This window comes from Cetorhinus maximus, chromosome 20 (genome assembly GCF_964194155.1).
Source record: "Cetorhinus maximus chromosome 20, sCetMax3.hap1.1, whole genome shotgun sequence".
Taxonomy (NCBI): domain Eukaryota; kingdom Metazoa; phylum Chordata; class Chondrichthyes; order Lamniformes; family Cetorhinidae; genus Cetorhinus; species Cetorhinus maximus.
This window is the reverse complement of record NC_135898.1, coordinates 90,828,353-90,842,782: the sequence shown is the minus strand read 5'-3', so window position 1 is coordinate 90,842,782 and position 14,430 is coordinate 90,828,353. Positions and strand designations below refer to the sequence as shown.

The following is a 14,430-nucleotide window of genomic DNA, read 5'->3' as shown; positions in this document are numbered from 1 at the left end:
CAGATGAGCTCAGGAATATGTTTGAAACAACCTCCTGAGCCCTGTTGTAAATCTGATCTAATAATATTTATTCCTTATTATTCATAGCTCCTTATGCTGTCTATGTTATTAAAGTAGCACCTGCACTTCAATAAGAGTTTGAGGCCGAGATTTTCGCTCCCGGGTCGGCGCAATTGGAATTTTCATTCCAGGGAGTGGGCTGGATTAGAAGTCGGGCCTGCTGCGTCTGGAATGAATACAGAGGCTGCTGGGTGCGGAGGCATGATGGGCTGAATGTCTGCCTTTGTGCTCTGGCACTTTGTTTAAGTTATTTTAAAAAAGATTTAAACAATAAACAGCCCTCAGCCTACCACACACTCCCCATGCCCAATCCATGCCAATCTATGCCACCTCATGCCCCCACCCATCCCCATGGCTCCTCATACCCCTATGCCAACCCATGCCCCTCTACCCAACCCCCATGGCCCCTCGTACCTCTTATACCCTACATCCATAGCCCATTATAGCCCCTATGCCAACTTATGCCAACCCATGCCCTCTGCCCACCACCCTTTGCCTTCCCTCCATGCCAACTCACCTAGTATCCTTTCACAGTTCCTTGCTAGCTTTGACAGTTCCAATGAATTTGTGCACTTTTTACGCACAATCATGTTTACTTTTAACAATCCCAAAGGGTGCCTTACCTCTACCAAAGGTGTCACAGGGCCATATTCAAAGGGGTACCTTACCTCTCCAAAGAGCTACCCTGTCTATCCAAATGAATCTACCAAGTTCAGACCTTCTCTTATCTAGTCTAATCTGCACAATTCGAATTTCACATTCCTGGCCTACCGAAATCCCACTTCAGTGGAGGCGGCTGGTGATTTAAATAGCCGGCTGCCTCTGTAAACTGCACATCCACAAACCCCGGGCTGACCCCAGTCCTGCCTCACAAAATTAAGAAATATCATGTTTGGGGTGGAGCTTATAATTTCCGGCCATATCCGGGATTTTCGCCATGACGTAGCAAAAATATGGGCCTGAGTATTCATTTGATAGATATCTTTGTTTGGTATATTATTGTGTTTATTTAATCTGTCTTGTTCCTAAAGGGCCATCATTGGACCAACAGACCTGGGCAGGTTTGACAGTATGGTGATGCCTTATGAACTGGAAGCATATGATATTCTGAAAAACAGAGCAGGTAGGAGAGTTGTATAAGAGCGATGGAAAATGATGTGAGAAATTTGTTATTAGAGTCAATAAAGTGGCGGAAATATTTTGAATTCTGGTGTGCTGCCAGGTTTTTATTCAGATCCAAAGGTTACAAGGCCTTAGCTTTGAATAAACTGAGCACAGGAAAAATGTAGATTTTTTTGCACCATGAATATCTTCCATACTTTTTAGTTATAGATGATGAATTGAAACAGTCAATGAATTCAAAGGGTTGATTTTAAACTTGGGACGGTAATTGTGGAGGGACCAAAGTTAGCAGTGTACTGTCCACCTGAACTGCAAGGCCAAGAGATTTTAATGCGTTGACCTTATTTACAAGCTCTGACTCTGACTCTCACCTGAAACCAGCAGGAATTATTTTCCCATGGGTGGGCAGGAGTCAAAAACGGTGGAGTTGAGGGGCGGGTGGTGACTATGCCCACAGGAACATTCCCCAGCTAGGAAGTGCTGGTCCTGGTGATTGGCAAACAAGGACCTGGGGGAGCCCTGAGGCAGGTGAGGCCCAAGGTGTCCTTGTGGAATGAGGAGTATTCATCGGGCCGGGAGCTTTAATACTAACTGTGAGCCAGAGACTGTGGGGGCCTGCGGTTAATATGTTAAGTATTGTAACTGGGAAGCAACATTCATTTAAATTACTCCCTCTCAGGGGCGGCTGCCCTCCCATGCCTGAAGTTAGGTGAGTAAGAATGGTGAGAGGCTAGAGCACAACGTGAGCCCTCTTTCTTCCTCCTGTTTCTCTCTCCTCCCCCACCACCCCCCCACCCATTACCTCTGGCCCACCCCAATTCGGCTGATCTGGGGTTTAAATCTGGCCCTCAAGTTTCAACATCAGATGAGCGTCAAACAGCGCTACCTGAATTTAAAATCACTTGACAGCTCAAAATTAGCTATCAGGCAGAAAATGATGCTGTCTTCTGGTGTTTTGAAGGAGTCATTGCTGTCATTGGCTGAGACCATAAGACATAGGAGCAGAAATTAGGCCATTCGGCCCATCGAGTCTGCTCCACCATTCAATCATGGCTGATAAGTTTCTCAACCCCATTCTCCTGCCTTCTTCCCGTAACCTTTGATCCCCTTACCAATCAAGAACCTATCTATCTCAGTCTTAAATACACTCAATGACCTGGCCTCCACAGCCTTCTGTGGCAATGAATTCCATAGATTCACCACTCTCTGGCTAAAGAAGTTTCTCCTCATCCCTATTCTAAAAGGTCTTCCCTTTACTCTGAGGCTGTGTCCTCGGGTCCTAATCTCTCCTACTAATGGAAACATCTTCCCCACGTCCACTCTATCCAGGCCTTTCAGTATTCTGTAAGTTTCAATCAGATCCCCCCTCATCCTTCTAAACTCCATCGCGTATAGATCCAGAGTCCTCAAACGTTCCTCATATGTTAAGCCTTTCATTCCTGGGATCATTCTCGTGAACCTCCTCTGGACTCTCTCCAGGGCCACCACGTCCTTCCTGAGATACGGAGCCCAAAATTGCTCACAATATTCTAAATGTGGCTGAGTGCTTCTTCAGCGAATCCTAAGTGTAATATTTCTTCATGAGTGTCTGGAGAAGCCACACTTTCATAATAGATTTAATGAACAGCGTTTTAGATTGAAAGCATAGTGACTGTCCCCTTTAAAAAGATTTAAGCAATGATTTGGACTTGCATACTATCTTTACCAGAGCAAAATATTCCAGGGTGCGTCACAAGTAGGGGAAATGGACACTGAGCAGGTATTAGAAGAAGTTACTGGAAGCAATGGAAAGAGTGAATAAATAAGTTTTGAGGTTGCTTTTGGATGTGCGAGAGTGTTAGTAACAGGGAAGAGGTTTGGGAAAAGACTTCCAGAACGCAGAGCATTGATGGTTGAACGCTGTACCACTGAAAATGGAGTGGAAGGACAGTAGGTTTGAGTCAGAAGTTGGGGGATGGAAGGTGGAAAGTGGAATGTAGAAAGTTGTAGAGAAGTGGAGTAAGGCCATGAGGGAATACTAAGATTTTGAAATCAATTCTTGGGGGGTGGTGGGTAGGAGGAATGGTGAGGGAGCCAGTCGAGGTTGGTACTACATGATAAAATTAAACAGTGGTGTTTTGGATGAGTTGAGGTTTGTGTAGGCAGTTCTGTTGCATTCTTTAAAATTTATTGAAACTTTTTTTCAGATAATAGCCTTCATTTTTAATATCTGAAATGCTTTATCAGTATCAGCCCTGGAAAAAGTTTTAATGAGAACTAAAAGGATTTTCCTTAATCCTTTAAAAATATTTACGGATATCTTTTATTGTCATATCCAAAGGATAAAACATGTAAAAGCAGGTTTAGAAAAGATGAAAAATGATGGCGAAAATATGTTGGGGTAGAAATTGATATGCGTTGCCAGTTTTTTGGTTGTTAAATAGGGGCAAAGCATACCGATTTAGCATTGGGAAGATCTGCGCCCATTTCTGCTCAGGCATTAGTCCCACTGCCATGTGCATGGCTCCCTCTTTGAGGCCTAAAATCAGGCCACTTGAATGTGTTAATTAGGGGTTTAACGCACGATAAGGGGCCCTTTTACAAAATTTGTTGGCAGCGAGCCAAATTTGGGCCTGGCGTAGAAGCGATACTACCCCACACACTGTGAAACCTACTTCATAACTCTACCAAAACTTACCCGAGGGCTGTTGCTGGCACTGATAGCTTTTCTTGGTCGATGCTCTGGAGGCATGACCAGTGGTGGTAGCTCACGCCAAGTATGTTGATAAAACCCGAAGACTGATTCTCAGGGCCTCATGCTGAAAGCAGGCTTGAGCTCATTTCTAGACCATTTATTTTCTATTAACATGAATATAAAAAGGTAATAAATAGTTACAACTAAACCCAGATCCATGTTTCTACAAAAAACTCCCGTTGTTTCATTATTGATGGGGTTAGCTATGCTTCTGTATTAATTTTGAAAATTATGTATTAATGTATTATCTTAACTGCAGAAACAGCATGAGATTTTATCTCTATTTCAGAGATAATACCTTAAATTTATATGTAGATTAAATGGCCAAAAGTAAATTAATATGTCACCAGGATGACATTTTTCCACAAATTGCAATCTGGTGTGATTGAAACATTAATAAAATGGTCACTGAAAAGCATCATAGTGTAATTTATTGCCAGATGGATTAGACCGTATAATAAAAATATGAAAAGTTAAAGGTAACTGAAACAAAAACAACCAAATCACAATTTCCCTTTTAGATTGCACCACTTTTTAACATGTTTCTCATTGATGTCCAGCGTAAGTCAGATAAAAGTCCAACCTAACTATGAGCGAAGTTAGTTAAGCTAAAGGAGAACACAGTGCTTGAGGAAGCTAGAATAAGAAAACATGGAGCTAGATTTTCGCCATCAAGGCGGGAAGTGCGAGTCAGGACATTTCCTTTCTTAGCAGACCTGAGGGCAAAATAAATTGCAGAGGGGGAATATTTGTGGGAGGGGGGAAAATTTTTGGGAGGGATAAAATTTGCAAGGGGAGAGAGGCTCTTGCCCAGCATATTTTTGTCCCAGGGAGGCAGGGGTGTGATGGAGTCAGGCCTGCCAACCCTGGAGGCAGCTTAGAGGCAACCACAGAAGTGGGTAAGTGCCAAAGTGGGCTGGTTAGAAGCCCTGCTTTGGTTCTCTGGGACTTCTTCCCAGTTGTATTAAAGGCTGCTAGGCCTACAAGTCCTCAACTGTCGCACCTCCTAACCCCCAACCACTCCTCATGCCACCTCCATGTCCCTTCCATAGTCCCCCTGCATCTTCCATGCTCACTCACAACTGTAAGCACTATAGAACCATGAGCAATATAATAACAGTGGCAAGTCTTGAAAAGCACTTAAAAAAAACACCCATTCAGAAATCTGCTTTTCAAAAAAACTGCTGCTCTTAAAACCCTATAAAAGTGTCAATCAGACAGAACCATTATAACATCAATAACAGAAGGTTTACCTCACTTCACACGTCCTGGAGCTCAGCCAAATATTCATAATGAGGCCATCTGTGAACTGTATCGACAGAAACAGATGACCAGACATCTGTTTCTCTAGATTGGCTGAGTTCCAAAACTCACTAATGGATTAACTCAGCAGGGGTCTGTTTCCAAAGGTAGAAGTGGAATGTTTGCTTTGATTGAGATTAGGATTACTACTTGTGTGGTGGATAAACAACAACACAGACTGAGTTGAGTTGCCAGCTTTTGTGTTACTATCTACATGTAATACTTGGTAAAGTTGGACGAAAGCCCAACAAATGACTATTTTAGAAAATATAAATATTCTCATTTTTGAAGATCCTTCATAATCAGAAACTTTTATTGTCCAAATATCATAAGGATTTTTATAATTTTCCCCTGTTTTATTTGCAAATACTATATTTCTTCTGCATTCTATTTACATTATTTAATATAATTAACTTTTTAGTTTACCATATTAAAGCCACTCTATCTCTGTATGAATTTTTAAAGTTAAAACTCACAGTTGGGTATTTCCTACAAAGTTCAAGTTTTTAAAACATTTAACTGTGTGGTGGATGTACCAAGTACAGCAGAAGAAAACTGTATTAGTAACAGAGTAGTAAAGGTAGGATAGAAGCAGCCTTCATGTGACAATTACTGTGGTGGTTCCAGCTTTATTTTTCTAGCACAATGCGCCCCTATAGTGCACAAAATTACTTCCCTGCACAAAATGAAATTGCAACTACCATATTTAAGATGCATATTTTATCCTGTTAATTAATTCATTGTCAATAAAAATCTTCCACCAGGGAGATCTCCAGTACTTAGGCCTGCTGACAATGGACTGGCCCCAAAAAGACATTTGATCACACCAATTCCAGGTTAGTCTACTGAGACATACAGCTGGAGTTTCTGCTTGTATGATCGCACCATTATCACACCATTGCATCATTAATGTTAGCTATGAGATTTTAAAATGGCTCACAGTGTAGGGAGCTACATGCCACAAGTATTGATAGTTCTTGACAGCTCTCGTGCTGTAATATTGTTCGGAGGGTCACACAGGTGCCCAGTCGAAGCCCTGCTCTTCATGGCTCCACATGAAACTTTTTTAAAATTACCTGCGTTTTTGGGTGGCAGCTGATTGCTAGCCAGCGTCCACATGCGGAAAATCTTAGCAAAGCACGCTCAACATCTGCTCTATAAGGACAGCCCAATTTCTCAGATGGTATCTGAAACATGCTTTAGGACCCTTATTAGTGTATGCATGTGTGCTTTAGGCAGCTGCCCCAAACACCTGAAAGTAGTTTGAGACCAATGCAGGGCTTGACTTTTGGCTCCAATTGGAGCTGGGGTTGGAGGTGTACCGGTTCCCCGACTCCATCTCATCCTAGGGCCATTTTTGTGGGTAGCCAACCTATGTAATTAAAGGCCACTTAAGGCCATTTAAAGGAGGTCAACTGGGATTTTCCAGTTGCCCTCCCGGTTTCCACAGGTGGCGGAGGCTAGTTTAACAGATTACAGACGGCCTCTTGGCGGCAGTCCGGAAGGGGGGGATGGTGCGTTGATGGTGGCCAGTGATCCAGGCAGGCTTAGAGGCCTTCAATCCCTGTCTGGCTGTAGCTGCAACTGCAGGCCACCCTGTAAAGCGGCTTCCCCCTACTGCTCCCTCCCAGCAGTGGTGGTCTGGCTCAAAAAACTATTTTTTTAGTTTAAATTTTAAAAAGTTGGAGAGAGGATGCCTCTATTTTGAAGTGCCCTCTCCCTGACTTACCTTACATTGCACCCTGCAGCTCCTTTGAAGCTGGAAGGCTTCTGATTTTCCCTCCAGCTTCGAAAGCCTACCCACCATCCTTAATTGGAAGGTGAAACTACCTTTGAGCAACTAATTGGCTGCCTCTAGGAAAATCCCAATGAGTTACTGTTGCCCACACGCTGCAAGCTTATGTGCCTGGAAAAATGATTGCTCATTCCACTAAACCCCACCCCACCTAACCCCGATTTTCTGCCTGGAAAATGGATGCAATGATGGCCAATTTCTCCCTCTTATTTAAATTTTACAGAGCACTTTTCCTGGTCCTCGTTGGATTTAATGTATGTCACTTGTAGTTTTAGAGTGGATGTGTCTAAAATGTTGACTTTTTTTTCCCCTCTTTATAGATTATAGAGGTGGCTTTCATTTGAAACCATCTCAGGATTATGAAAAGGAAAGAATGATGATGGAAGAAATTGAAAGGCTGAGGATATCAGGCTCCCCACAGAAAGAAAGTAACACTAAATCATTCACAGCTTTAGAAGATGTGCCAGTGGATTCTTACAACACAGACAGTACTTCATTTAAATCTGCCTCAGGCAGTCCAGTGAGGTCAAACTGGTTGTTGACAGAGTCCTTTAGAACTCCAGAACTGCCATCTGCTGCAAAGCAGGATGCGAATACAGTCCCATCTGAGAAGTCTGGCAATGGCAAAACTGGAATAACCAATTCAAGCCATCAGAAAACTAAAGAAGAGAAAACAGAGAAAATTAAAGATTCGCCATTGTATTCAGTGGTGAACAAATCTAAAAAAACAAGACCCTTATTAGACCAGGTGTTTGGAGAAACTTTGCCTGCGTCGTCTTATGGCAGAGAAAAGGTAAACACGACTACACATGGCCAAAATGGCCTTGAGGAAGAACCAATATATGCCGAGATTGATGACTTCTTGGAAAATGGGCATGCAGAAAGGAAGAGCACCAGTGAAGGAATAACAACAAGATCAGCGAAAAGCATAGAAAAGAAAATACAAGAGTATGAGCTGGTGACAGTCAACATTTCCAAGATGAAACAATCATTGGGTAAGATTTCATCTTAAATTGTCCAGAAACTGATAAAATGATTCCTTTGTTTGTTTTCTTCCATGTTCTGTATTTTTTCTTTCTTATTTCCTGTAAGCATTGCTCTTGAGATTCATGTCACAGGCACTGGGTTGCCAAACTGCCCATTCTTTACGTATGAACCGAGACAAATATTTGACCATGGTACGCATCGGGGTAGAACTTAATCCTGTCCTCACACGCACACAAAAAGTGAAACCCTGGGTTATTTTGTTTTGTTCCTTCTGATCCTGGAGGGAACGGGGTGAGGGGGAAGGATGGTGCTAGGGCCAACTGTAACGCACCAACTATTGTCCCAGAGGAAACCAACTTGGACCCAGAATCAAATCCAGGACCTATTTCTCCATGCCAGGCTGTGTATATGCCCACTGTTGGGACAATTGAGCTTTTATTTCAGTTACTTTAAGGCTGCTCATCCAACAGAAGTAAACAATACAACTTGAACAGCTGCTTACTTCTGCCCTCTGGATACTGTTATCCCTTTTAACTGGAAGTTAATCTGACCTTGCTCCTGTGTCTGACAAGTGTCCGACTATCTGACGATGAAAATTGTTCTTAGATAATTGCGATCGAAAGGCAAGAATAAAGACAGTTGCTCAATGGCAGTTTAGTGTGATCAATTGTACATGTTCAAATCTATCAAAATTACAAAACTTTGGAGTTATAGGAGTAGAAATTCATCTTGAGCGGTGGCACCAAACAGGTAGTATCAAATCTGTCACCCATTATACACACACTGGGCTGAATTTTCTGTGTCCCTGACAGACGTGTTTCCCGCCAGGTGGGGGGGTCACGTAAAATAGGGCGGGCACCCTTCACCACCTTCCTGCCCACTCCTGAGCTCTCCCCCCTAATAAGGGGGTAGGCAGGTGCTGGAACTGGCACCCGCCATATTTCAATGAATAATAAGGGTCAATTAGGCTTGTTATCAAGGCAATTGGCCCTGACAATTTGCTGCCCAGGCCATAAAATATTTGGTGTGCACGGCTGAGCGGGAGCAGGAAGCCCGATTTTTTTTTTTAACTCAAATGCTTAAAGGATAGGAAGGAAGGAGGGGTCCTTTGCCAATCATGGGGCACAACCCCCCCCCCCCCCCCTCAACTTACGTGAAACCACCCCACCTTCCTACCTGCTCCGTCCCTTAAACCCAACCCCTCCCCCACTGCCCCTTCCCTAACCTACCCAAGCACTCCCGGCCCAAGACCCAACCTGCTCCCGGGATCCATGGGCCTTGATGATGATCTTCTGTAGTCCCAGCAGCTGCCACTGTCGCCTTCCTGGTGCTGCCAGGACTGACGGAATTGCCGGTCAGACTGATTAGCTGGCAGCTGCAGAGGGCAGGACTTCTGCCCCAATGAAGGGTGCAAGCCCACTCAGCCCTCAGTAGTCCACTCCGCAGAACCTTATGGCTGCAGCGCAGGTCAACGTGTTTCCGGGGCAGATGAGGGGGGTTTATGCTGTCTGCCCACCTCCCCACCCCTCATATTATTCAGCCCAGTGTCTGATATTTAATTCTATTGACTGCAGTACAGAACTTCATATCAGTTTGATATGAGTGAACTGAGTGAATGCTTAGTTTTCCCACACGAAACATTCCCTGCTCAATAGGGTAATTGGGCTGGTTTCCTGATAGAGATGCTGTTTTAAGAAAAAAGACGCTCGCTTAGAAGACGACCAAAATTCCCCCCTCCCCCACCTCCCCACCCCCAGCATGTGAGTTTTACCAGCCGTCTGAGGATAGGTGGGAGGTGGGGGAGCTGTAAGATGACAAGGGAAGGTGGGGAATGGGATGCCTGTTGTCTTCCCACCGCCATGCCATCTTGTTTGTGACAGGAAAGGTGACAGGCTGCCACCTGTCCAAGGGCCTCTTACCATTCCCGCTGACATTTTACCACCGGGCGTGGGGGTTGGGGTCCCCTTCTATCCAGGGCCTTTATGGCCTCGGATGGAACCTCCGGTTGGAATGAATGCCCCCCGCCCCCAGCAACAGTGCCAACTGCCCTCACCAACTCCCCACGACCCCTGATTGTGAGGGCGCCATCCATGGCCTCTCCTTCCAGGTGCAGTCTCAGCAATGACCACCACTCCCTATGGCACTGCAGAGAATGCTGAGCTGCCAGCTTTCCCATTGGCAGTCAGTTCCTGGGAATCAGCAGCCATCCTTAAAATGGAAGGCTGCCCAATGACAGCCAATCAAATATGACCCCGGGTCCCACAGACTGCCAAATGTGGTTACCTCCCACCATCCACCCCCTCCCCTCCAACACCACTTTCAGGCCTATCGGTGGGATTCCTGCCTCAATCGCAAAATGCAACTCGTTAACTCTTGTTTCTCCCTCCGCCAGTGCTGAGAGGTTGTTCTCCCTTGTGGGAAAGTCTAGGACCAGAGGGCATAATCTTAGAGTAACGAGGCGCCCATTTAAAACCGAGATGAGGATGAATTTCTTCTCTCAGAGGGTAGTCAGTCTGTGGAATTCTTAATCGCAGAGGGCTGTAGAGGCTGGGTCGTTAAGTATATTCAAGGCTGTGATAGACAGATTTTTAAACAGTAAGGGAATCAAGGGTTATGGGGAAAAGGCAAGAAAGTGGAGTTGAGGATTATCAGATCAGCCATGATCTCATTGAATGGCGGAGCAGATTCGATGGGCCAAATGGCCTACTTCTGCTCCTACATCTTATGGTGTTATGCTGCAAGAGCTGTGGAGAATTTCCAGCATTTTCTGCTTTTATTTATTATTGTGAATTCAAATGTGAAACTGAATTTAATAAATTTAGTAATCTGTGAGATGTGACTAGAGGAAAAAGACTCTGGGTGGGACTTTCTGGCCCCGCCTGCCACCGGGATCGCCCGGTCCTGCTGAAAGTCAATGGACTTTTGTCTGGGCCGCCGAATCTCCCGCGATGAGTCCTGTCATGACAGGGCTGTAAAATCCTGGCCCGTGAAACAGTTGGGTTGCCTTAAAAACCATAAAAATCTAACTGGTTCGGGAAAGGGAACCTGACAATCTGGTCTGGTCTGCATGTGACTAGTCTGACACTATGTGGTTGACCTCGGTGCAACTAATGATCAGCAGGAAATGTAGACACACTCCGAAAACAAAGAATAAAATGCTAAAATGTTTTACTCTTCCATCGTTCAAGAAGGTGCAACTAAAGGGAATTAATAACTTATTGAAAAAAGAATATTAGCAAATAGGAATTAAAAGAAGACATGCAAGTGCTGAAAGACAGAAACAAGAACAAAAGCTGTAGATATGCAACAGGTCTGGTGGTATCTCAAAAATGAATGGTAAACATACAAACATTTTAGTGGAATATAGAGAAAAGGAGAAGAGGAAAAAACAGCAAAGAACAGAGAGAAAAACCTGGTAAACAAAGAAGGCTAGAGGTTGTTAGTATGAATGATTCCAGTATGAGAATGACACTTTTCACTGGGTAGGCCTCACGCCACTGTAGCTGTTTGCATGTTCTTTTGTATTTTTAACATCTTTCATTGGCTCGCTACATCTTTTGTGGTACCAAAAAATCTCTCTCCTTCCTTTTAACCCAGTAACGTTCACTCTGATTTAAATTATCTGTTTTTTAATGTTTCTCCTGCTGTTTTTCTCTTCTGATTCCTCTAAAATCCTTGTTTTCTGTTTCAGTTCTTGGGGTTCTGCTTGGAACATTAGCGACTAGGTTAGACAAGGTGACTCATGCTTAAAAGCAATGGTGGTCCAAATAGCACTTTTGTGCTTTAGCATCCTATGATTCCTACAAATACAACAATTTTTATGTTGATTTTAATGACTACGTTTTTATCAATAGTTGCATTGTAAGACTAAAACAGTTGGACTCTTTTGACTTTTAATTACAGGAATCAGTATTTCGGGTGGTATTGAATCTAAAGTCCAGCCTGTTGTGAAAATAGAGAAGATTTTCCCAGGAGGGGCTGCATCAGTCAATGAAACACTTAAGGTAATGCAATCGCTGAACAGTTCTGCTCCCCTGCACAGAGATAAACTAAACCTGTAAGTCTATTGGACTGTCCTTTGAAAGATTGATGATACTTGTCTACAATTGCAGTGAAGATAGATTACTAAAAGGCTTATAGAATGTATAGTCCCATAGTAGAAATGCATATTGCATCTGTTCATTCACTCATTGGTGCTTTAAAGGATGAATAACTCAGTTTCAGATATTAGCAGCGATGGTACATCCAGTTTGACTTGAAAAACATTATACAATTCTTCTATTTTAAACCTTTTCTGATTTGGATTGTTGTATGTTCTCTGCTATCCATCCCCCACCAAAGGCAAGACAAAATGGCAAATTTTAAATGTTTATAGTAGAACTCAATCAAAATAAAAACTCAGAGCAATGTAAATTGGACTGCCGATTCGCTGTCACCCATTTTACACTATCACACAAAGTCACAACCTGGTCTGAGTAATATTAAACAAAACAGGACTGTTTTGCTTGAACATAATTAAGTTTTTGGCTTGATAATGCCGGCACATATGATTATTGACTAATTTTTAATTGGTGGTGATGTGAATTGAGACAACCGAGTAAAATTATTTCCCCTCTCTTAATCCTGATGTTGGTGAGCTAACACTGAAAGAGCAGACTAAGATAATGAAGGACAAAGAGTGAAATTATTAACCTGCTATCTGAACGTTCCAACTTTTACAGTGATGAGGAGGGCTATAAGCAGATTAACATGATAAAATGTTATCAGGCATCTGGAGCAAGATCCAGGAGATTCTCATTTTTCTCAGTAATCTTGCTAGTTCTTCCAGTTATCTGATTGTACTAAAAAACATGCAGCATAATTAGTTGTTTCTAATTGTTGTAGTCGCAGGCTGAAAGCAGGTCTTTTCTGATCATGCCAGTTAGTTTGTGTCTAGAACCCCATCCCCTGGCTGTACTCTTGACCTGTTTTCAGTGGCTGGTATCATTCAGACAATGAATATATCTAGATTTTAGTTTTGTTTCTTTGGGATTTTAGTTGATGGTCAGTTTTGTTTTCTTGGCTGCACCATTTATTTCAACTCTCTATCTTATATTTGCATTGCCGTAAGGAACTGAAAGCCATTGATTCTACTTTTCCACAGGGTTTAAATTAGTATTGATATTAATAAAAAAACTCAGTTAAAACACTACTAAGCTGCCACTTAACATTAAACATTATAGAAGTTTGAAAATATAAAACATAGTAATAAGGAAACACTGAAAGGCACCAGTAATTGTTCAGGTGTCTATTTCTTTTATAATATTCAGGATTACAGCAGAATTTCAGTTATCTACCATAATGGGAGAGGGCCCAGCTTGAAGATAATGTGAATTGGAAGATTATCAAGAATGTCCAAAGTATATTTCTGATTGCTCTGAATTTTGAAAGTTCTACCTCTCGTCAACAGCCCACCTCATTCCATTCCGTCATCTGTGATGTTCCTGTCAGGGATATTGGCTGGTGGTCCAACGCTTGACCCAGCAGCTGATTCACTGATTCATCGATCCACCATCCAGCTGTCCACATGCCTCCAGCTGCCAGACCTCCTACAGACCCGAGAAAGCTGGTCAAAAAGCCCCCTGGCTGACAGCTACTGACTCCCCAATGGGGAGTCCACATGTGCTCACCTCCACCAATTCCATCAGCAGTTTTTGCAATGTTGTTCTCCACAGAGCTGAGAAAAGGGAGCATTTATGGATAGCTCTCTCAGGTTCATGGCACGTCTGGCATCTGTGAGTAAAGGAGGTTCACAGGCACAGTGTAAGCTGCCAAAGCAGTTGACTCACCATCGGTTGCAGTGTCAAATGGTTCTACTAGCAGAAGGACTTGTTGCAAAGCATTTAATCTGATTATTTTGAAATGAACAACATTCCTGGCAGCATAACTCCTGCTGCTCAGACTTTTGAATACTCATTCCCAGGCCTATAGGTTTTGAGGAGAACAGATTAATTACTGCGTCATATTAGTGACAACAGATAAGTGTTAAAGAAATATTGGCACTACAGTAAATATTTCAAACAAATTAATAAATATGTACCATTGTTTCCTGTTAACCTATGAATATAAAATGGGTGAGAAATTCATTGGAAGCAGCACTATGCAGATTTACCCAGCTTTCCTGGGAGCAGGCACTACCACGGGCTGCTACCTGCTTGGTGCTCGTCACTGATATGGGCATAGGCAGCCGCTTCCCTTGCCTATGTCCAAATATACGAAACCAAGGATATGTTAGCGTGACACAACCCAACCAGATGATGTGACACCAGGATACCAAAATTGGGCAACTCAGACACTGGCAATGCCTGCAGGTTGGTTGAGTACAGTTTGTACTCTGCTTATTACGAACAGCCGAAGGAACATGTTGTTTGATTCAGTCAGCCAACGTTAG

The 14,430-nt window shown here is 43.1% G+C and overlaps 1 protein-coding gene across 2 annotated transcripts in view; it reads left to right on the top strand.

The window, feature by feature from the left end:
• pdzd7a (PDZ domain containing 7a) overlaps positions 1-14,430 on the top strand; it is a 103,640-nt gene that overhangs the window by 64,333 nt on the left and 24,877 nt on the right. For both annotated transcript variants that reach the window (XM_078565160.1, XM_078565159.1), the window contains 4 exons: positions 1,092-1,183; positions 5,983-6,054; positions 7,334-8,008; positions 11,904-12,004. In XM_078565160.1, coding sequence (XP_078421286.1) covers positions 1,092-1,183; positions 5,983-6,054; positions 7,334-8,008; positions 11,904-12,004 — 940 coding nt within the window. The remainder of the gene's footprint in view (positions 1-1,091; positions 1,184-5,982; positions 6,055-7,333; positions 8,009-11,903; positions 12,005-14,430) is intronic.